At 41.9% G+C, this 26,517-nt stretch overlaps 1 protein-coding gene across 1 annotated transcript in view; it reads right to left on the minus strand.

Annotated features, from left to right (window-relative positions):
* The window catches only part of LOC116937217 (uncharacterized), a 91,992-nt gene that overhangs the window by 52,848 nt on the left and 12,627 nt on the right, over positions 1-26,517 (minus strand). Inside the window, exon 2 of the mRNA XM_076055743.1 lies at positions 12,502-12,749. Coding sequence (XP_075911858.1) covers positions 12,502-12,749 — 248 coding nt within the window. The remainder of the gene's footprint in view (positions 1-12,501; positions 12,750-26,517) is intronic.

Below are 26,517 nucleotides of genomic sequence, written 5' to 3' on the forward strand. Positions count from 1 at the left end.
ATCAAACATAAACCATCAAACATAAACCATCAAACATAAACCATCAATCATAAACCATCAAACATAAACCATCAAACATAAACCATCAAACATAAACCATCAAACATAAACCATCAAACATAAACCATCAAACATTAACCATCAAACATAAACCATCAAACATAAACCATCAAACATAAACTATCAAACATAAACCATCAAACATAAACCATCAAACATAAACCATCAATCATAAACCATCAAACATGAACCATCAAACATAAACCATCAAACATAAACCATTAAACATAAACCATCAAACATAAACCATCAATCATAAACCATCAATCATAAACCATCAAACACAAACCATCAATCACAAACCATCAAACACAAAGCATCAAACATAAACCATCAATCATAAACCATCAATCATTAACCATCAATCATAAACCATCAAACATAAACCATCAAACATCAACCATCAAACATAAACCATCAAACATAAACCATCAATCATAAACCATCAATCATAAACCATCAAACATAAACCATCAAACATAAACCATCAAACATAAACCATCAATCACAAACCATCAATCATGAACCATCAATCATAAACCATCAAACATAAACCATCAAACATAAACCATCAAACGTAAACCATCAATCATAAACCATCAATCATAAACCATCAAACATAAACCATCAAACATCAACCATCAAACATAAACCATCAAACATAAACCATCAAACATTAACCATCAATCATAAACCATCAATCATAAACCATCAAACATAAACCATCAAACATAAACCATCAATCAAAAACCATCAAACATAAACATTGGAAACATTAAAGCATTAAACATAAATCATTAAACATCAAGTCATTAAACATAAATCATTAAACATAAATCATTAAAACATAAATCATTAAAACATAAATCATTAAAATCAATCAGGAAACACCACTACTCCCTGCACCCCCCCCCCCCTTCTTCTTCTTCCCCCTCACTATCTCCTCTACACCCCCCACCCACAAACAAACCAACACATAAACCATCAATCATAAACCTTCAATCATAAACCATGAAACATAAACCATCAAACATAAACCATCAATCATAAACCATCAAACATGAACCATCAAACATAAACCATCAAACATAAACCATCAAACATAAACCATCAATCATAAACCATCAAACATAAACCATCAAACATAAACCATCAAACATAAACCATCAAACATAAACCATCAAACATAAACCATCAAACATTAACCATCAAACATAAACCATCAAACATAAACCATCAAACATAAACTATCAAACATAAACCATCAAACATAAACCATCAAACATAAACCATCAATCATAAACCATCAAACATGAACCATCAAACATAAACCATCAAACATAAACCATCAATCATAAACCATCAAACATAAACCATCAAACATAAACCATCAATCATAAACCATCAAACATGAACCATCAAACATAAACCATCAAACATAAACTATCAAACATAAACCATCAAACATAAACCATCAAGCATAAACCATCAATCATGAACCATCAAACATGAACCATCAAACATAAACCATCAAACATAAACCATCAATCATAAACCATCAAACATAAACCATCAAACATAAACCATCAATCATAAACCATCAAACATAAACCATCAAACATAAACCATCAAACATAAACCATCAATCATAAACCATCAAACATAAACCATCAAACATAAACCATCAAACATAAACCATCAATCATAAACCATCAAACATAAACCATCAAACATAAACCATCATCAAACATAAACCATCAAACATAAACCATCAAACATAAACCATCAAACATAAACCATCAAACATAAACCATCAAACATAAACCATCAATCTTAAACCATCAAACATAAACCATCAAACATTAACCATCAATCATAAACCATCAATCATAAACCATCAAACATAAACCATCAAACATAAACCATCAATCATAAACCATCAAACATGAACCATCAAACATAAACCATCAAACATAAACCATCAAACATAAACCATCAAACATAAACCATCAATCATAAACCATCAAACACAAACCATCAAACATAAACCATCAATCATAAACCATCAAACATAAACCATCAAACATAAACCATTAAACATAAACCATCAATCATAAACCATCAAACATAAACCATCAATCATAAACCATCAAACATAAACCATCAAACATAAACCATCAAACATAAACCATCAATCATAAACCATCAAACATAAACCATCAAACATAAACCATCAAACATAAACCATCAATCATAAACCATCAAACATAAACCATCAAACATAAACCATCAATCATAAACCACCATCAAACATAAACCATCAAACATAAACCATCAAACATAAACCATCAAACATAAACCATCAAACATAAACCATCAATCATAAACCATCAAACAAACCATCAAACACAAACCATCAAACATAAACCATCAAACATAAACCATCAAACATCAACCATCAAACATAAACCATCTAACATAAACCATCAAACATAAACCATCAAACACAAACCATCAAACATAAACCATCAAACACAAACCATCAATCATAAACCATCAATCATAAACCATCAAACATAAACTATCAAACATAAACCATCAAACATAAACCATCAAACATAAACCATCAATCATAAACCATCAAACATAAACCATCAAACATAAACCATCAAACATAAACCATCAATCATAAACCATCAAACATAAACCATCAAACATAAACCATCATCAAACATAAACCATCAAACATAAACCATCAAACATAAACCATCAAACATAAACCATCAAACATAAACCATCAAACATAAACCATCAATCTTAAACCATCAAACATAAACCATCAAACATTAACCATCAATCATAAACCATCAAACATAGACCATCAAACATAAACCATCAATCATAAACCATCAAACATAAACCATCAAACATAAACCATCAAACATAAACCATCAAACATAAACCATCAAACATAAACCATCAATCATAAACCATCAAACATAAACCATCAAACATAAACCATCAAACATAAACCATCAAACATAAACCATCAAACATGAACCATCAAACATCAAACATAAACCATCAAACATAAACCATCAATCATAAACCATCAATCATAAACCATCAAACATAAACCATCAATCATAAACCACCATCAAACATAAACCATCAAACATAAACCATCAAACATAAACCATAAAACATAAACCATCAAACATAAACCATCAAACATAAACCATCAATCATAAACCATCAAACAAACCATCAAACACAAACCATCAAACATAAACCATCAAACATAAACCATCAAACATCAACCATCAAACATAAACCATCAAACATAAACCATCAATCATAAACCATCAAACATGAACCATCAAACATAAACCATCAAACATAAACCATCAATCATAAACCATCAAACATAAACCATCAAACATAAACCATCAATCATAAACCATCAAACATGAACCATCAAACATAAACCATCAAACATAAACTATCAAACATAAACCATCAAACATAAACCATCAATCATAAACCATCAAACATGAACCATCAAACATAAACCATCAAACATAAACCATCAATCATAAACCATCAAACATAAACCATCAAACATAAACCATCAATCATAAACCATCAAACATGAACCATCAAACATAAACCATCAAACATAAACTATCAAACATAAACCATCAAACATAAACCATCAAGCATAAACCATCAATCATAAACCATCAAACATGAACCATCAAACATAAACCATCAAACATAAACCATCAATCATAAACCATCAAACATAAACCATCAAACATAAACCATCAATCATAAACCATCAAACATGAACCATCAAACATAAACCATCAAACATAAACCATCAAACATAAACCATCAAACATAAACCATCAATCATAAACCATCAAACACAAACCATCAAACATAAACCATCAATCATAAACCATCAAACATAAACCATCAAACATAAACCATTAAACATAAACCATCAATCATAAACCATCAAACATAAACCATCAATCATAAACCATCAAACATAAACCATCAAACATAAACCATCAAACATAAACCATCAATCATAAACCATCAAACATAAACCATCAAACATAAACCATCAAACATAAACCATCAATCATAAACCATCAAACATAAACCATCAAACATAAACCATCAATCATAAACCACCATCAAACATAAACCATCAAACATAAACCATCAAACATAAACCATCAAACATAAACCATCAAACATAAACCATCAATCATAAACCATCAAACAAACCATCAAACACAAACCATCAAACATAAACCATCAAACATAAACCATCAAACATCAACCATCAAACATAAACCATCTAACATAAACCATCAAACATAAACCATCAAACACAAACCATCAAACATAAACCATCAAACACAAACCATCAATCATAAACCATCAATCATAAACCATCAAACATAAACCATCAAACATAAACCATAAAACATAAACCATCAAACATAAACCATCAAACATAAACCATCAATCATAAACCATCAAACAAACCATCAAACACAAACCATCAAACATAAACCATCAAACATAAACCATCAAACATCAACCATCAAACATAAACCATCAAACATAAACCATCAATCATAAACCATCAAACATGAACCATCAAACATAAACCATCAAACATAAACCATCAATCATAAACCATCAAACATAAACCATCAAACATAAACCATCAATCATAAACCATCAAACATGAACCATCAAACATAAACCATCAAACATAAACTATCAAACATAAACCATCAAACATAAACCATCAATCATAAACCATCAAACATGAACCATCAAACATAAACCATCAAACATAAACCATCAATCATAAACCATCAAACACAAACCATCAAACATAAACCATCAATCATAAACCATCAAACATAAACCATCAAACATAAACCATTAAACATAAACCATCAATCATAAACCATCAAACATAAACCATCAATCATAAACCATCAAACATAAACCATCAAACATAAACCATCAAACATAAACCATCAATCATAAACCATCAAACATAAACCATCAAACATAAACCATCAAACATAAACCATCAATCATAAACCATCAAACATAAACCATCAAACATAAACCATCAATCATAAACCACCATCAAACATAAACCATCAAACATAAACCATCAAACATAAACCATCAAACATAAACCATCAAACATAAACCATCAATCATAAACCATCAAACAAACCATCAAACACAAACCATCAAACATAAACCATCAAACATAAACCATCAAACATCAACCATCAAACATAAACCATCTAACATAAACCATCAAACATAAACCATCAAACACAAACCATCAAACATAAACCATCAAACACAAACCATCAATCATAAACCATCAATCATAAACCATCAAACATAAACCATCAAACATAAACCATCAATCATAAACCATCAAACATAAACCATCAAACATAAACCATCAAACATAAACCATCAATCATAAACCATCAAACATAAACCATCAAACATAAACCATCATCAAACATAAACCATCAAACATAAACCATCAAACATAAACCATCAAACATAAACCATCAAACATAAACCATCAAACATAAACCATCAATCTTAAACCATCAAACATAAACCATCAAACATTAACCATCAATCATAAACCATCAATCATAAACCATCAAACATAAACCATCAAACATAAACCATCAATCATAAACCATCAAACATAAACCATCAAACATAAACCATCAAACATAAACCATCAAACATAAACCATCAAACATAAACCATCAATCATAAACCATCAAACATAAACCATCAAACATAAACCATCAAACATAAACCATCAAACATAAACCATCAAACATGAACCATCAAACATCAAACATAAACCATCAAACATAAACCATCAAACATAAACCATCAATCATAAACCATCAAACATAAACCATCAATCATAAACCACCATCAAACATAAACCATCAAACATAAACCATCAAACATAAACCATAAAACATAAACCATCAAACATAAACCATCAAACATAAACCATCAATCATAAACCATCAAACAAACCATCAAACACAAACCATCAAACATAAACCATCAAACATAAACCATCAAACATCAACCATCAAACATAAACCATCAAACATAAACCATCAAACATAAACCATCAAACACAAACCATCAAACATAAACCATCAAACACAAACCATCAATCATAAACCATCAAACATAAACCATCAAACACAAACCATCAAACATAAACCATCAAACATAAACCATCAAACATAAACCATCAAACATAAACCATCAAACATAAACCATCAATCATAAACCATCAATCATAAACCATCAATCATAAACCATCAAACATAAACCATCAATCATAAACCATCAATCATAAACCATCAATCATAAACCATCAAACATAAACCATCAAACACAAACCATCAATCATAAACCATCAAACATAAACCATCAAACATAAACCATCAAACATAAACCATCAAACATAAACCATCAAACATAAACCATCAAACATAAACCATCAATCACAAACCATCAATCATAAACCATCAATCATAAACCATCAATCATAAACCATCAAACATAAACCATCAATCATAAACCATCAAACATAAACCATCAATCATAAACCATCAAACATAAACCATCAAACATAAACCATCAATCATAAACCATCAAACACAAACCATCAAACACAAACCATGATCATAAACCATCAAACACAAACCATCAATCATAAACCATCAATCATAAACCATCAAACATAAACCATCAATCATAAACCATCAATCATAAACCATCAATCATAAACCATCAAACATAAACCATCAAACACAAACCATCAATCATAAACCATCAAACATAAACCATCAAACATAAACCATCAAACATAAACCATCAAACATAAACCATCAAACATAAACCATCAATCACAAACCATCAATCATAAACCATCAATCATAAACCATCAATCATAAACCATCAAACATAAACCAACAATCATAAACCATCAAACATAAACCATCAATCATAAACCATCAAACATAAACCATCAACCATAAACCATCAATCATAAACCATCAAACACAAACCATCAAACACAAACCATGATCATAAACCATCAAACACAAACCATCAAACATAAACCATCAATCATAAACCATCAAACATAAACCATCAATCATAAACCATCAAACACAAACCATCAAACACAAACCATCAACATAAACCATCAAACACAAACCATCAAACATAAACCATCAAACATAAACCATCAATCATAAACCATCAAACACAAACCATCAAACACAAACCATCAACATAAACCATCAAACATAAACCATCAAACATAAACCATCAAACATAAACCATCAAACATAAACCATCAAACATAAACCATCAAACATAAACCATCAATCTTAAACCATCAAACATAAACCATCAAACATTAACCATCAATCATAAACCATCAATCATAAACCATCAAACATAAACCATCAAACATAAACCATCAATCATAAACCATCAAACATAAACCATCAAACATAAACCATCAAACATAAACCATCAAACATAAACCATCAAACATAAACCATCAATCATAAACCATCAAACATAAACCATCAAACATAAACCATCAAACATAAACCATCAAACATAAACCATCAAACATGAACCATCAAACATCAAACATAAACCATCAAACATAAACCATCAAACATAAACCATCAATCATAAACCATCAAACATAAACCATCAATCATAAACCACCATCAAACATAAACCATCAAACATAAACCATCAAACATAAACCATAAAACATAAACCATCAAACATAAACCATCAAACATAAACCATCAATCATAAACCATCAAACAAACCATCAAACACAAACCATCAAACATAAACCATCAAACATAAACCATCAAACATCAACCATCAAACATAAACCATCAAACATAAACCATCAAACATAAACCATCAAACACAAACCATCAAACATAAACCATCAAACACAAACCATCAATCATAAACCATCAAACATAAACCATCAAACACAAACCATCAAACATAAACCATCAAACATAAACCATCAAACATAAACCATCAAACATAAACCATCAAACATAAACCATCAATCATAAACCATCAATCATAAACCATCAATCATAAACCATCAAACATAAACCATCAATCATAAACCATCAATCATAAACCATCAATCATAAACCATCAAACATAAACCATCAAACACAAACCATCAATCATAAACCATCAAACATAAACCATCAAACATAAACCATCAAACATAAACCATCAAACATAAACCATCAAACATAAACCATCAAACATAAACCATCAATCACAAACCATCAATCATAAACCATCAATCATAAACCATCAATCATAAACCATCAAACATAAACCATCAATCATAAACCATCAAACATAAACCATCAATCATAAACCATCAAACATAAACCATCAAACATAAACCATCAATCATAAACCATCAAACACAAACCATCAAACACAAACCATGATCATAAACCATCAAACACAAACCATCAATCATAAACCATCAATCATAAACCATCAAACATAAACCATCAATCATAAACCATCAATCATAAACCATCAATCATAAACCATCAAACATAAACCATCAAACACAAACCATCAATCATAAACCATCAAACATAAACCATCAAACATAAACCATCAAACATAAACCATCAAACATAAACCATCAAACATAAACCATCAATCACAAACCATCAATCATAAACCATCAATCATAAACCATCAATCATAAACCATCAAACATAAACCAACAATCATAAACCATCAAACATAAACCATCAATCATAAACCATCAAACATAAACCATCAACCATAAACCATCAATCATAAACCATCAAACACAAACCATCAAACACAAACCATGATCATAAACCATCAAACACAAACCATCAAACATAAACCATCAATCATAAACCATCAAACATAAACCATCAATCATAAACCATCAAACACAAACCATCAAACACAAACCATCAACATAAACCATCAAACACAAACCATCAAACATAAACCATCAAACATAAACCATCAATCATAAACCATCAAACACAAACCATCAAACACAAACCATCAACATAAACCATCAAACATAAACCATCAAACATAAACCATCAATCATAAACCATCAAACATAAACCATCAAACATAAACCATCAAACATGAACCATCAAACATAAACCATCAAACACAAACCATCAAAAACATAAACCATCAATCATAAACCATCAATCATAAACCATCAAACATAAACCATCAATCATAAACCATCAAACATAAACCATCAATCATAAACCATCAAACATAAACCATCAATCATAAACCATCAAACATAAACCATCAAACATAAACCATCAAACATAAACCACCAATCATAAACCATCAAACATAAACCATCAAACACAAACCATCAAACATAAACTGCCAATAAACCACCAATAAAGCACCAATACACTACCAAACATATATCATCAAACGGAAACCGCCAATAAACCACCAATAAATCACTAATAAACTACCAATCACCCACAAAACATAAACTATCAAACATAAACCGGGAATAAACCCCAATAAACCACCAATAAACCAACAAACAACCACCAATCACCCAGCAGTCCACCGGACCTCCCGAATGCCGCAGAGATCCAGGTGGTACCGTTCCAGCTCCCGACAGAGGAGTGGCAGCCTCTCCTCTACACCCACACAAACCAAAACCACTCCACCGGACCTCCTGAACGCCACAGAGATCCAGGCGGTACCGGTACAGCTCCCGACAGAGGAGTGGCAGCCTCTCCTCTACACAAACCAGAGCTACTCCACCGGACCTCCTGAACTCCACAGAGGTTCCAGGCGGTACCGGTCCAGCTCCCGACAGAGGAGCGGCAGCCTCTCCTCTACATAAACCAGAGCCACTCCACCGGACCTCCTGAATGCCGCAGAGATCCAGGCGGTACCGGTCCAGCTCCCGACAGAGGAGCGGCAGCCTCTCCTCTACACACACACAAACCAAAACCACTCCACCGGACCTCCTGAATCCCGCAGAGGTTCCAGGCGGTACCGTTCCAGCTCCCGACGGGCGATTGGCAGCCTCTCCTCTACACCCACACACACCAGAGCTACTCCACCGGACCTCCTGAACGCCACAGAGATCCAGGCGGTATCGTTCCAGCTCCCGACAGAGGAGTGGCAGCCTCTCCTCTACACCCACACACACCAGAGCTACTCCACCGGACCTCCTGAACGCCACAGAGATCCAGGCGGTATCGTTCCAGCTCCCGACAGAGGAGTGGCAGCCTCTCCTCTACACCCACACAAACCAAAGTCACTCCACCGGACCTCCTGAACGCCACAGAGATCCAGGCGGTACCGGTCCAGCTCCCGACAGAGAAGTGGCAGCCTCTCCTCTCCTCTACACACACCAAAACCACTCCACCGGACCTCCTGAACGCCACAGAGATCCAGGCGGTACCGGTCCAGCTCCCGACAGAGGAGTGGCAGCCTCTCCTCTACACCCACACAAACCAAAGTCACTCCACCGGACCTCCTGAACGCCACAGAGATCCAGGCGGTACCGGTCCAGCTCCCGACAGAGAAGTGGCAGCCTCTCCTCTCCTCTACACACACCAAAACCACTCCACCGGACCTCCTGAACGCCACAGAGATCCAGGCGGTACCGGTCCAGCTCCCGACAGAAAAGTGGCAGCCTCTCCTCTCCTCTACACGAACCAAAACCACTCCACCAGACCTCCTGAACTCCACAGAGGTTCCAGGCGGTACCGGTCCAGCTCCCGACAGAGGAGTGGCAGCCTCTCCTCTACACCCACACAAACCAAAGTCACTCCACCGGACCTCCTGAACGCCACAGAGATCCAGGCGGTACCGGTCCAGCTCCCGACAGAGAAGTGGCAGCCTCTCCTCTCCTCTACACACACCAAAACCACTCCACCGGACCTCCTGAACGCCACAGAGATCCAGGCGGTACCGGTCCAGCTCCCGACAGAGGAGTGGCAGCCTCTCCTCTACACACACACAAACCAAAACCACTCCACGGACCTCCTGAATCCCGCAGAGGTTCCAGGCGGTACCGTTCCAGCTCCCGACGGGCGATTGGCAGCCTCTCCTCTACACCCACACACACCAAAGCTACTCCACCGGACCTCCTGAACGCCACAGAGATCCAGGCGGTATCGTTCCAGCTCCCGACAGAGGAGTGGCAGCCTCTCCTCTACACCCACACAAACCAAAGTCACTCCACCGGACCTCCTGAACGCCACAGAGATCCAGGCGGTATCGTTCCAGCTCCCGACAGAGGAGTGGCAGCCTCTCCTCTACACCCACACAAACCAAAGTCACTCCACCGGACCTCCTGAACGCCACAGAGATCCAGGCGGTACCGGTCCAGCTCCTGACAGAGGAGTGGCAGCCTCTCCTCTACACCCACACAAACCAAAACCACTCCACCGGACCTCCTGAACGCCACAGAGATCCAGGCGGTACCGTTCCAGCTCCCGACAGAGGAGCGGCAGCCTCTCCTCAGCGGCGACGCCTTCCAGGCCAACTCGCCGTGCCCTTTTTACTGCTTTTCCCGTTTCCCCAGGTGAACCCCGGGAGGGAGCTTTCGGGTCCTCCCGTCTCCTCGGCTTCCGCCAGGATTGGGATTTGTAGCAGGGGACGCCGTAGACAACATTCCCTCCCCTCTCTGTCCGTCCCCTGTCCGTCCGTCCCCTCTCTCCGTCCGTGCGTCCGGAAGGTTCCTCTTTGGCCACCATGGTGGTTACGAGCGCCACGAGGAGGGAGAAGCCGATAGGGAATCTTCCTTCCGTCGGCCCTGCCATCACCACCATGCTCAGCACCACTACCATCACCACCATCACCACCACGCTCACCACCACCACCACCACCATTACCAACACCACCACCATTACCACGCTCACCATCACTGCCATCACCACCACCACCACCACCACACTCACCGCCACCATACCATGAGTGTGAGGATGACGATCATCGAGATCATCGTCAGGATGATTGCTCATCATCATCATCATCATCGCCGAAGTGGCGACGATCATCGGCATCATCATCGGGGTCATCGTCGTCATCATCATCATCATCATCGCCGAAGTGGCGACGATCATCGGCATCATCGTCAGGACGGTGATCAGCATCGTCAGGATGATTGCTCATCATCATCACCATCGTCATCATTATCATCATCATCACCGTCACCAACACCGTCACCACCGTCACCGCTGAAACGGGAGTTCTCACCTGCAGGACGCGTTTGGTGAGCCCCGTCTTCTGGGCGAGCTGCTTCAGGTCCTTGGCGTCGGGGTTGTGGTTGAGGGCGAAGTAGGACTTCATAGTGCGCAGCTGGTGGTGCTTGAACGAGGTGCGCATCCGCTTCGACTTCTGCGACGAGCCCTGGAAAGAGGAGGACGACGAGGAGGCCGGTCCGTCGCGCGAGCCCGGCAGATCGCCACCCCCACCGTCGTCGTTCTCGTTGGTACAGCCCAACGCTGATTGGAGGGGGGAGGGCGGAGGGGGAGGAGTTAAGTCAATGAGGATAGGTGAGTTTGTGGATTGTACCATTAGTGTCACATTCATGGGGGGGGGAGGAGTTAAGTTAATGAAGAGAGGTGAGTTTGTGGATTGTACCATTAGTGTCACATTGATGGGGGAGGAGTTAAGTTAATGAAGAGAGGTGAGTTTGTGGATTGTACCATTGGTGTCACATTCATGGGGGGCAGGGGGAGGAGTTAAGTCAATGAAGAGAGGTGAGTTTGTGGATTGTACCATTAGTGTCACATTGATGGGGGGAGGGGGAGGAGTTAAGTCAATGAAGAGAGGTGAGTTTGTGGATTGTACCATTAATGTCACATTCATGGGGGGGGGGGGGGAAGGAGTTAAGTCAATGAAGAGAGGTGAGTTTGTGGGTTGTACCATTAGTGTCACATTGATGGGGGGAGGAGTTAAGTTTATGAAGAGAGGTAAGTTTGTGGATTGTACCATTAGTGTCACATTCATGGGGAGGGGGGAGGAGTTAAGTCAATGAAGAGAGGTGAGTTTGTGGATTGTACCATTAGTGTCACATTGATGGGGGGGGAGTTAAGTCAATGAAGATAGGTGAGATTATGGATTGTACCATTAGTGTCACATTCATGAGGGGGGAGGAGTTAAGTTAATGAAGAGAGGTGAGTTTGTGGATTGTACCATTAGTGTCACATTGATGGGGGAGGAGTTAAGTTAATGAAGAGAGGTGAGTTTGTGGATTGTACCATTAGTGTCACATTCATGGGGGGCAGGGGGAGGAGTTAAGTCAATGAAGAGAGGTGAGTTTGTGGATTGTACCATTAGTGTCACATTCATGGGGGGTGAGTTAAGTTAATGAAGAGAGGTGAGTTTGTGGATTGTACCATTAGTGTCACATTCATGGGGGGTGAGTTAAGTCAATGAAGAGAGGTGAGTTTGTGGATTGTACCATTAGTGTCACATTAATGGGGGGTGAGTTAAGTCAATGAAGAGAGGTGAGTTTGTAGATTGTACCATTAGTGTCACATTCATGGGGGGTGAGTTAAGTTAATGAAGAGAGGTGAGTTTGTGGATTGTACCATTAGTGTCATATTCATGGGGGGTGAGTTAAGTCAATGAAGAGAGGTGAGTTTGTGGATTGTACCATTAGTGTCACATTGATAGGGGGGAGGAGTTAAGTCAATGAAGAGAGGTGAGTTTGTGGATTGTACCATTAGTGTCACATTCATGGGGGGGTGAGTTAAGTCAATGAAGAGAGGTGAGTTTGTGGATTGTACCATTAGTGTCACATTCATGGGAGGGGGGAAGGGGGAGGAGTTAAGTCAATGAAGAGAGGTGAGTTTGTGGATTGTACCATTAGTGTCACATTCATGGGGGAGGGTGAGTTAAGTTATTGAAGAGAGGTGAGTTTGTGGATTGTACCATTAGTGTCACATTCATAGGGGGGGAGGAGTTAAGTGAATGAAGCGAGGTGAGTTTGTGGATTGTACCATTAGTGTCACATTGATGGGGGGGAGTTAAGTCAATGAAGAGGTGAGTTTGTGGATTGTACGATTAGTGTCACATTGATGGGGGGGGGGGGGAGGAGTTAAGTCAATGAAGAGAGGTGAGTTTGTGGATTGTACCATTAGTGTCACATTCATGGGGGGGGGGGAGGAGTTAAGTCAATGAAGAGAGGTGAGTTTGTGGATTGTACCATTAGTGTCACATTCATGGGGGGGGGAGGGGAAGAAGTTAAGTCAACGAAGAGATGTGTGTTGTGGATTGTACCATTAGTGTCACATTCATGGGGGGGGGGGGGGGTGAGTTAAGTTAATGAAGAGAGCTGAGTTTGTAGATTGTACCATTAGTGTCACAGGGATGAAGGGGGTGAGTTAAGTCAATGAAGAGAGGTGAGTTTGTGGATTGTACCATTAGTGTCACATTGATGGGGGGGGGAGGGGGAGGAGTTAAGTCAATGAAGAGAGGTGAGTTTGTGGTTTGTACCATTAGTGTCACATTGATGGGGGGGGGGAGGGGGAGAGTTAAGTCAATGAAGAGAGGTGAGTTTGTGGATTGTACCATTAGTGTCACATTCATGGGGGAGGAGTTAAGTCAATTAAGAAAGGTGAGTTTGTGGATTGTACCATTAGTGTCACATTGATGGGGGGGGGGGGAAAGGGGGAGGAGTTAAGTCAATGAAGAGAGGTGAGTTTGTGGATTGTACCATTAGTGTCACATTCATGGGGGGGAAAGGGGGAGGAGTTAAGTCAATGAAGAGAGGCGAGCTTGTGGATTGTACCATTAGTGTCACATTGATGGGGGGGGGGGGGGTGAGTTAAGTCAATGAAGAGAGATGAGTTTGTGGATTGTACCATTAGTGTCACAATCATGGGGGGGGAGTTAAGTCAATGAAGAGAGATGAGTTTGTGGATTGTACCATTAGTGTCACATTCATGGGGGAAGAGTTAAGTCAATGAAGAGAGGTGAATTTGTGGATTGTACCATTAGTGTCACATTCATGGGGGGTGAGTTAAGTCAATGAAGAGAGGTGAGTTTGTGGATTGTACCATTATTGTCACATTGATGGGGGTGAGTTAGGTTAATGAAGAGAGGTGAGTTTGTGGATTGTACCATTAGTGTCACATTCATGGGGGGTGAGTTAAGTTAATGAAGAGAGGTGAGTTTGTGGATTGTACCATTAGTGTCACATTCATGGGGGGGGGGGGGGGTGAGTTAAGTCAATGAAGAGAGGTGAGTTTGTGGATTGTAGCATTAGTGTCACATTCATGGGGGAAGAGTTAAGTCAATGAAGAGAGGTGAATTTGTGGATTGCACCATAAGTGTCACATTCATGGGGGGTGAGTTAAGTTAATGAAGAGAGGTGAGTTTGTGGATTGTACCATTAGTGTCACATTGATGGGGGGGGGGAGTTAAGTGAATGAAGAGAGGTGAGGTTGTGGATTGTACCATTAGTGTCACATTGATGGGGGGGGGAGGGGGAGGAGTTAAGTCAATGAAGAGAGGTGAGTTTGTGGATTGTACCATTAGTGTCACATTGATGGGGGGGGGGGGGGAGTTAAGTCAATGAAGAGAGGTTAGTTTGTGGATTGTACCATTAGTGTCACATTGATGGGGGGGGGGGGCGAGGAGTTAAGTCAATGAAGAGAGGTGAGTTTGTGGATTGTACCATTAGTGTCACATTCATGGGGGGGGGGGCGAGGAGTTAAGTCAATGAAGAGAGGTGAGTTTGTGGATTGTACCATTAGTGTCACATTTATGGGGAGGGGGCGTTAAGTCAATGTAGAGAGGTGAGTTTGTGGATTGTACCATTAGTGTCACATTCATGGGGGGGGGGAAGATTTAAGTCAATGAAGAGAGGTGAGTTTGTGGATTGTACCATTAGTGTCACATTCATGGGGGGGGAGGGGGAGGATTTAAGTCAATGAAGAGAGGAGAGTTTGTGGATTGCACCATTAGTGTCACATTCATGGGGGGTGAGTTAAGTTAATGAAGAGAGGTGAGTTTGTGGATTGTACCATTAGTGTCACATTGATGGGGGGGGGAGTTAAGTGAATGAAGAGAGGTGAGGTTGTGGATTGTACCATTAGTGTCACATTCATGGGGGGGGGAGGGGGAGGAGTTAAGTCAATGAAGAGAGGTGAGTTTGTGCATTGTACTATTAGTGTCACATTGATGGGGGGGGGGGGGGGAGGAGTTAAGTCAATGAAGAGAGGTGAGTTTGTGGATTGTACCATTAGTGTCACATTGATGGGGGGGGGGGGGAGTTAAGTCAATGAAGAGAGGTTAGTTTGTGGATTGTACCATTAGTGTCACATTCATGGGGGGGGGGGGGGGGGCGAGGAGTTAAGTCAATGAAGAGAGGTGAGTTTGTGCATTGTACCATTAGTGTCACATTTATGGGGAGGGGGGGAGGATTTAAGTCAATGAAGAGAGGTGAGTTTGTGGATTGCACCATTAGTGTCACATTCATGGGGGGTGAGTTAAGTTAATGAAGAGAGGTGAGTTTGTGGATTGTACCATTAGTGTCACATTGATGGGGGGGGGAGTTAAGTGAATGAAGAGAGGTGAGGTTGTGGATTGTACCATTAGTGTCACATTCATGGGGGGGGGGGAGGGGGAGGAGTTAAGTCAATGAAGAGAGGTGAGTTTGTGGATTGTACCATTAGTGTCACATTGATGGGGGGGGGGGGGAGGAGTTAAGTCAATGAAGAGAGGTGAGTTTGTGGATTGTACCATTAGTGTCACATTGATGGGGGGGGGGGAGTTAAGTCAATGAAGAGAGGTGAGTTTGTGGATTGTACCATTAGTGTCACATTCATGTGGGGGGGAGGAGGAGGAGTTAAGTCAATGAAGAGAGGTGAGTTTGTGGATTGTACCATTAGTGTCACATTCATGGGGGGGGAGGGGGAGGAGTTAAGTCAATGAAGAGAGGTGAGTTTATGGATTGTACCATTAGTGTCACATTGATGGGGCTGGGGGAGTTAAGTCAATGAAGAGATGTTAGTTTGTGGATTGTACAATTAGTGTCACATTCATGGGGGGGGGGGGGGAGGAGTTAAGTCAATGAAGAGAGGTGAGTTTGTGGATTGTACCATTAGTGTCACATTCATGGGGGGGGGGGGTGACTTAAGTCAATGAAGAGAGGTGAGTTTGTGGATTGTACCATTAGTGTCACATTCATGGGGAAGGAGGGGAGTTAAGTCAATGAAGAGAGGTGAGTTTGTGGATTGTACCATTAGTGTCACATTCATGGGGGGGGGGGGGGTGAGTTAAGTCAATGAAGAGAGGTGAGTTTGTGGATTGTAGCATTAGTGTCACATTCATGGGGGAAGAGTTAAGTCAATGAAGAGAGGTGAATTTGTGGATTGTACCATAAGTGTCACATTCATGGGGGGTGAGTTAAGTTAATGAAGAGAGGTGAGTTTGTGGATTGTACCATTAGTGTCACATTGATGGGGGGGGGGGGAGTTAAGTGAATGAAGAGAGGTGAGGTTGTGGATTGTACCATTAGTGTCACATTCATGGGGGGGGGGGGGGGAGTTAAGTCAATGAAGAGAGGTTAGTTTGTGGATTGTACCATTAGTGTCACATTGATGGGGGGGGGAGGGGGAGGAGTTAAGTCAATGAAGAGAGGTGAGTTTGTGGATTGTACCATTAGTGTCACATTGATGGGGGGGGGGGGGGGAGTTAAGTCAATGAAGAGAGGTTAGTTTGTGGATTGTACCATTAGTGTCACATTGATGGGGGGGGGGGCGAGGAGTTAAGTCAATGAAGAGAGGTGAGTTTGTGGATTGTACCATTAGTGTCACATTCATGGGGGGGGGGGGGCGAGGAGTTAAGTCAATGAAGAGAGGTGAGTTTGTGGATTGTACCATTAGTGTCACATTCATGGGGGGGGGGGCGAGGAGTTAAGTCAATGAAGAGAGGTGAGTTTGTGGATTGTACCATTAGTGTCACATTCATGGGGGGGGGGGGGCGAGGAGTTAAGTCAATGAAGAGAGGTGAGTTTGTGCATTGTACTATTAGTGTCACATTGATGGGGGGGGGGGGGGGGGAGGAGTTAAGTCAATGAAGAGAGGTGAGTTTGTGGATTGTACCATTAGTGTCACATTGATGGGGGGGGGGGGGGAGTTAAGTCAATGAAGAGAGGTTAGTTTGTGGATTGTACCATTAGTGTCACATTCATGGGGGGGGGGGGGGGGCGAGGAGTTAAGTCAATGAAGAGAGGTGAGTTTGTGGATTGTACCATTAGTGTCACATTGATGGGGGGGGGGGAAGAGTTAAGTCAATGAAGAGAGGTGAGTTTGTGGATTGTACCATTAGTGTCACATTTATGGGGAGGGGGCGTTAAGTCAATGTAGAGAGGTGAGTTTGTGGATTGTACCATTAGTGTCACATTCATGGGGGGGGGGGGGGAGGATTTAAGTCAATGAAGAGAGGTGAGTTTGTGGATTGTACCATTAGTGTCACATTGATGGGGGGGGGAGGAGTTAAGTCAATGAAGAGAGGTGAGTTTGTGGATTGCACCATTAGTGTCACATTCATGGGGGGTGAGTTAAGTTAATGAAGAGAGGTGAGTTTGTGGATTGTACCATTAGTGTCACATTGATGGGGGGGGGGGGAGTTAAGTGAATGAAGAGAGGTGAGGTTGTGGATTGTACCATTAGTGTCACATTGATGGGGGGGGGAGGGGGAGGAGTTAAGTCAATGAAGAGAGGTGAGTTTGTGGATTGTACCATTAGTGTCACATTGATGGGGGGGGGGGGGGGGAGTTAAGTCAATGAAGAGAGGTTAGTTTGTGGATTGTACCATTAGTGTCACATTGATGGGGGGGGGGGGGGGGGCGAGGAGTTAAGTCAATGAAGAGAGGTGAGTTTGTGGATTGTACCATTAGTGTCACATTCATGGGGGGGGGGGGGGGGCGAGGAGTTAAGTCAATGAAGAGAGGTGAGTTTGTGGATTGTACCATTAGTGTCACATTTATGGGGAGGGGGCGTTAAGTCAATGTAGAGAGGTGAGTTTGTGGATTGTACCATTAGTGTCACATTCATGGGGGGGGGGGAGGATTTAAGTCAATGAAGAGAGGTGAGTTTGTGGATTGTACCATTAGTGTCACATTTATGGGGAGGGGGCGTTAAGTCAATGTAGAGAGGTGAGTTTGTGGATTGTACCATTAGTGTCACATTCATGGGGGGGGGGGGGGGGGCGAGGAGTTAAGTCAATGAAGAGAGGTGAGTTTGTGGATTGTACCATTAGTGTCACATTCATGGGGGGGGGGGGGGGGGGGCGAGGAGTTAAGTCAATGAAGAGAGGTGAGTTTGTGGATTGTACCATTAGTGTCACATTTATGGGGAGGGGGCGTTAAGTCAATGTAGAGAGGTGAGTTTGTGGATTGTACCATTAGTGTCACATTCATGGGGGGGGGGGGGAGGATTTAAGTCAATGAAGAGAGGTGAGTTTGTGGATTGTACCATTAGTGTCACATTCATGGGGGGGGGAGGGGGAGGAGTTAAGTCAATGAAGAGAGGTGAGTTTGTGGATTGCACCATTAGTGTCACATTCATGGGGGGTGAGTTAAGTTAATGAAGAGAGGTGAGTTTGTGGATTGTACCATTAGTGTCACATTGATGGGGGGGGGGGAGTTAAGTGAATGAAGAGAGGTGAGGTTGTGGATTGTACCATTAGTGTCACATTCATGGGGGGGGGGAGGGGGAGGAGTTAAGTCAATGAAGAGAGGTGAGTTTGTGCATTGTACTATTAGTGTCACATTGATGGGGGGGGGGGGGGGAGGAGTTAAGTCAATGAAGAGAGGTGAGTTTGTGGATTGTACCATTAGTGTCACATTGATGGGGGGGGGGGAGTTAAGTCAATGAAGAGAGGTTAGTTTGTGGATTGTACCATTAGTGTCACATTCATGGGGGGGAGGGGGAGGTGTTAAGTCAATGAAGAGAGGTGAGTTTGTGGATTGTACCATTAGTGTCACATTCATGGGGGGGAGGGGGAGGAGTTAAGTCAATGAAGAGAGGTGAGTTTGTGGATTGTACCATTAGTGTCACATTGATGGGGGGGGGGGGGAGGAGTTAAGTCAATGAAGACAGGTGAGTTTGTGGATTGTACCATTAGTGTCACATTGATAGGGGGAGGAGTTAAGTCAATGAATAGAGGTGAGCTTGTGGATTGTACCAATAGTGTCACATTAATGGGGGGGGGGGGAGGAGTTAAGTCAATGAATAGAGGTGAGCTTGTGGATTGTACCATTAGTGTCACATTGATGTGGGTGAGTTAAGTCAATGAAGAGAGGTGAGTTTGTGGATTGTACCATTAGTGTCACATTCATGGGGGGGAGGGGGAGGAGTTAAGTCAATGAAGAGAGGTGAGTTTGTGGATTGTACCATTAGTGTCACATTCATGGGGGGGAGGGGGAGGAGTTAAGTCAATGAAGAGAGGTGAGTTTGTGGATTGTACCATTAGTGTCAGAATGATGAGGGGGGGAGGAGTTAAGTCAATGAAGAGAGGTGAGTTTGTGGATTGTACCATTAGTGTCACATTGATGGGGGGGGGAGGAGTTAAGTCAATGAAGAGAGGTGAGGTTGTGGATTGTACCATTAGTGTCACATTCATGGGGGGGTGAGTTAAGTCAATGAAGAGGTGAGTTTGTGGATTGTACCATTAGTGTTACATTCATGGGGGTGAGTTAAGTCAATGAAGAGAGGTGAGTTTATGGATTGTACCATTAGTGTCACATTGATGTGGGTGAGTTAAGTTAATGAAGAGAGGTGAGTTTGTGGATTGTACCATTAGTGTTACATTCATGGGGGGGGGTGAGTTAAGTCAATGAAGAGAGGTGAGTTTGTGGATTGTACCATTAGTGTCACATTCATGGGGGGGAGGGGAAGGAGTTAAGTCAATGAAGAGAGGTGAGTTTGTGGATTGTACCATTAGTGTCACATTCATGGGGGGGGGAGGAGTTAAGTCAATGAAGAGAGGTGAGTTTGTGGATTGTACCATTAGTGTCACATTGATGGGGTGGGGGAGTTAAGTCAATGAAGAGAGGTTAGTTTGTGGATTGTACCATTAGTGTCACATTCATGGGGGGGGGGGGGGGGGGCGAGGAGTTAAGTCAATGAAGAGAGGTGAGTTTGTGGATTGTACCATTAGTGTCACATTTATGGGGGGGGGGAAGAGTTAAGTCAATGAAGAGAGGTGAGTTTGTGGATTGTACCATTAGTGTCACATTTATGGGGAGGGGGCGTTAAGTCAATGTAGAGAGGTGAGTTTGTGGATTGTACCATTAGTGTCACATTCATGGGGGGGGGAGGATTTAAGTCAATGAAGAGAGGTGAGTTTGTGGATTGTACCATTAGTGTCACATTCATGGGGGGGGGAGGGGGAGGAGTTAAGTCAATTAAGAGAGGTGAGTTTGTGGATTGCACCATTAGTGTCACATTGATGGGGGGTGAGTTAAATTAATGAAGAGAGGTGAGTTTGTGGATTGTACCATTAGTGTCACATTGATGGGGGGGGGGGAGTTAAGTGAATGAAGAGAGGTGAGGTTGTGGATTGTACCATTAGTGTCACATTCATGGGGGGGGGGAGGGGGAGGAGTTAAGTCAATGAAGAGAGGTGAGTTTGTGGATTGTACCATTAGTGTCACATTGATGGGGGGGGGGGGGAGGAGTTAAGTCAATGAAGAGAGGTGAGTTTGTGGATTGTACCATTAGTGTCACATTGATGGGGGGGGGGAGTTAAGTCAATGAAGAGAGGTGAGTTTGTGGATTGTACCATTAGTGTCACATTCATGTGGGGGGGAGGGGGAGGAGTTAAGTCAATGAAGAGAGGTGAGTTTGTGGATTGTACCATTAGTGTCACATTCATGGGGGGGGGAGGGGGAGGAGTTAAGTCAATGAAGAGAGGTGAGTTTATGGATTGTACCATTAGTGTCACATTGATGGGGGGGGGGGGAGTTAAGTCAATGAAGAGAGGTGAGTTTGTGGATTGTACCATTAGTGTCACATTCTTGGGGGGGAGGGGGAGGAGTTAAGTCAATGAAGAGAGGTGAGTTTGTGGATTGTACCATTAGTGTCACATTGATGGGGGGGGGGGGGAGGAGTTAAGTCAATGAAGACAGGTGAGTTTGTGGATTGTACCATTAGTGTCACATTGATAGGGGGAGGAGTTAAGTCAATGAATAGAGGTGAGCTTGTGGATTGTACCATTAGTGTCACATTAATGGAGGGGGGGAGGAGTTAAGTCAATGAATAGAGGTGAGCTTGTGGATTGTACCATTAGTGTCACATTGATGTGGGTGAGTTAAGTCAATGAAGAGAGGTGAGTTTGTGGATTGTACCATTAGTGTCACATTCATGGGGGGGAGGGGGAGGAGTTAAGTCAATGAAGAGAGGTGAGTTTGTGGATTGTACCATTAGTGTCACATTCATGGGGGGGAGGGGGAGGAGTTAAGTGAATGAAGAGAGGTGAGTTTGTGGATTGTACCATTAGTGTCACAATGATGAGGGGGGGGAGGAGTTAAGTCAATGAAGAGAGGTGAGTTTGTGGATTGTACCATTAGGGTCACATTGATGGGGGGGGGGGAGGAGTTAAGTCAATGAAGAGAGGTGAGGTTGTGGATTGTACCATTAGTGTCACATTCATGGGGGGGTGAGTTAAGTCAATGAAGAGGTGAGTTTGTGGGTCGTACCATTAGTGTTACATTCATGGGGGTGAGTTAAGTCAATGAAGAGAGGTGAGTTTATGGATTGTACCATTAGTGTCACATTGATGTGGGTGAGTTAAGTCAATGAAGAGAGGTGAGTTTGTGAATTGTACCATTAGTGTTACATTCATGGGGGGGGTGAGTTAAGTCAATGAAGAGAGGTGAGTTTGTGGATTGTACAATTAGTGTCACATTCATGGGGGGGAGGGGGAGGAGTTAAGTCAATGAAGAGAGGTGAGTTTGTGGATTGTACCATTAGTGTCACATTCATGGGGGGGGGGGGGGGGTGACTTAAGTCAATGAAGAGAGGTGAGTTTGTGGATTGTACCATTAGTGTCACATTCATGGGGGGGAGGGGGAGGAGTTAAGTCAATGAAGAGAGGTGAGTTTGTGGATTGTACCATTAGTGTCACATTCATGGGGGGGGGGGGGTGACTTAAGTCAATGAAGAGAGGTGAGTTTGTGGATTGTACCATTAGTGTCACATTCATGGGGGGGAGGGCGAGGAGTTAAGTCAATGAAGAGAGGTGAGTTTGTGGATTGTACCATTAGTGTCACATTGATGGGGGGGGGGGAGGAGTTAAGTCAATGAAGAGAGGTGAGTTTGTGGATTGTACCATTAGTGTCACATTGATGGGGGGGGGGGGAGTTAAGTCAATGAAGAGAGGTTAGTTTGTGGATTGTACCATTAGTGTCACATTCATGGGGGGGGGGGGGGGGGCGAGGAGTTAAGTCAATGAAGAGAGGTGAGTTTGTGGATTGTACCATTAGTGTCACATTCATGGGGGGGGGGAAGAGTTAAGTCAATGAAGAGAGGTGAGTTTGTGGATTGTACCATGAGTGTCACATTTATGGGGAGGGGGCGTTAAGTGAATGTAGAGAGGTGAGTTTGTGGATTGTACCATTAGTGTCACATTCATGGGGGGGGGGGGGGGGGGAGGATTTAAGTCAATGAAGAGAGGTGAGTTTGTGGATTGTACCATTAGTGTCACATTTATGGGGGGGGAGGGGGAGGAGTTAAGTCAATGAAGAGAGGTGAGTTTGTGGATTGTACCATTAGTGTCACATTCATGGGGGGTGAGTTAAGTTAATGAAGAGAGGTGAGTTTGTGGATTGTACCATTAGTGTCACATTGATGGGGGGGGGAGTTACGTGAATGAAGAGAGGTGAGGTTGTGGATTGTACCATTAGTGTCACATTCATGGGGGGGGAGGGGGAGGAGTTAAGTCAATGAAGAGAGGTGAGTTTGTGGATTGTACCATTAGTGTCACATTGATGGGGGGGGGGGGAGTAGTTAAGTCAATGAAGAGAGGTGAGTTTGTGGATTGTACCATTAGTGTCACATTGATGGGGGGGGGGGGGGGGAGTTAAGTCAATGAAGAGAGGTGAGTTTGTGGATTGTACCATTAGTGTCACATTCATGTGGGGGGGAGGGGGAGGAGTTAAGTCAATGAAGAGAGGTGAGTTTGTGGATTGTACCATTAGTGTCACATTCATGGGGGGGGGGAGGGGGAGGAGTTAAGTCAATGAAGAGAGGTGAGTTAATGGATTGTACCATTAGTGTCACATTGATGGGGGGGGGGAGTTAAGTCAATGAAGAGATGTTAGTTTGTGGATTGTACAATTAGTGTCACATTCATGGGGGGGGGGAGGGGGAGGAGTTAAGTCAATGAAGAGAGGTGAGTTTGTGGATTGTACCATTAGTGTCACATTCATGGGGGGGGGGGGGTGACTTAAGTCAATGAAGAGAGGTGAGTTTGTGGATTGTACCATTAGTGTCACATTCATGGGGGGGAGGGGGAGGAGTTAAGTCAATGAAGAGAGGTGAGTTTGTGGATTGTACCATTAGTGTCACATTCATGGGGGGGAGGGGGAGGAGTTAAGTCAATGAAGAGAGGTGAGTTTGTGGATTGTACCATTAGTGTCACATTGATGGGGGGGGGAGGAGTCAAGTCAATGAAGACAGGTGAGTTTGTGGATTGTACCATTAGTGTCCCATTAATGGGGGGGGAGGAGTTAAGTCAATGAATAGAGGTGAGCTTGTGGATTGTACCATTAGTGTCACATTGATGTTGGTGAGTTAAGTCAATGAAGAGAGGTGAGTTTGTGGATTGTACCATTAGTGTCACAATGATGAGGGGGGGAGGAGTTAAGTCAATGAAGAGAGGTGAGTTTGTGGATTGTACCATTAGTGTCACATTGATGGGGGGGGGGGGAGGAGTTAAGTCAATGAAGAGAGGTGAGGTTGTGGATTGTACCATTAGTGTCACATTCATGGGGGGGTGAGTTAAGTCAATGAAGAGGTGAGTTTGTGGATTGTACCATTAGTGTTACATTCATGGGGGTGAGTTAAGTCAATGAAGAGAGGTGAGTTTTTGGATTGTACCATTAGTGTCACATTGATGTGGGTGAGTTAAGTCAATGAAGAGAGGTGAGTTTGTGGATTGTACCATTAGTGTTACATTCATGGGGGGGGGGGGGGTGAGTTAAGTCAATGAAGAGAGGTGAGTTTGTGGATTGTACCATTAGTGTCACATTCATGGGGGGGAGGGGAAGGAGTTAAGTCAATGAAGAGAGGTGAGTTTGTGGATTGTACCATTAGTGTCACATTCATGGGGGGGAGGGGGAGGAGTTAAGTCAATGAAGAGAGGTGAGTTTGTGGATTGTACCATTAGTGTCACATTCATGGGGGGGGAGGAGTTAAGTCAATGAAGAGAGGTGAGTTTGTGGATTGTACCATTAGTGTCACATTGATGGGGGGGGTGGAGGAGTTAAGTCAATGAAGAGAGGTGAGTTTGTGGATTGTACCATTAGTGTCACATTCATGAGGGGGTGAGTTAAGTCAATGAAGAGGTGAGTTTGTGGATTGTACCATTAGTGTCACATTGATGGGGGGGAGGGGGAGGAGTTAAGTCAATGAAGAGAGGTGAGTTTGTGGAATGTACCATTAGTGTCACATTCATGGGGGGGGGGGGGGTGAGTTAAGTCAGTGAAGAGAGGTGAGTTTGTGGATTGGACCATTAGTGTCACATTCATGGGCGGGAGGAGTTAAGTCAATGAAGAGAGGTGAGTTTGTGGATTGTAGCATTAGTGTCACATTCATGGGGGGGGGGGGGGGGGGTGAGTTAAGTCAATGAAGAAAGGTGAGTTTGTGGATTGTACCATTAGTGTCACATTCATGGGGGGGAGGGGGAGGAGTTAAGTCAATGAAGAGAGGTGAGTTTGTGGATTGTACCATTAGTGTCACATTGATGGGGTGGGGAGGAGTTAAGTCAATTAAGAGAGGTGAGTTTGTGGATTGTACCATTAGTGTCACATTGATAGGGGGAGGAGTTAAGTAAATGAATAGAGGTGAGCTTGTTGATTGTACCATTAGTGTCACATTCATGGGGGTGAGTTAAGTCAATGAAGAGAGCTGAGTTTGTGGATTGTACCATTAGTGTTACATTCATGGGGGGGTGAGTTAAGTCAATGAAGAGAGGTGAGTTTGTGGATTGTACCATTAGTGTCACATTCATGGGGGGTGAGTTAAGTTAATG

The sequence above is a fragment of the Petromyzon marinus genome, chromosome 72 (assembly GCF_048934315.1).
Source record: "Petromyzon marinus isolate PM22_M1 ecotype Great Lakes invasive population chromosome 72, UKy_Petmar_22M1.pri1.0, whole genome shotgun sequence".
NCBI classification, from domain to species: domain Eukaryota; kingdom Metazoa; phylum Chordata; class Hyperoartia; order Petromyzontiformes; family Petromyzontidae; genus Petromyzon; species Petromyzon marinus.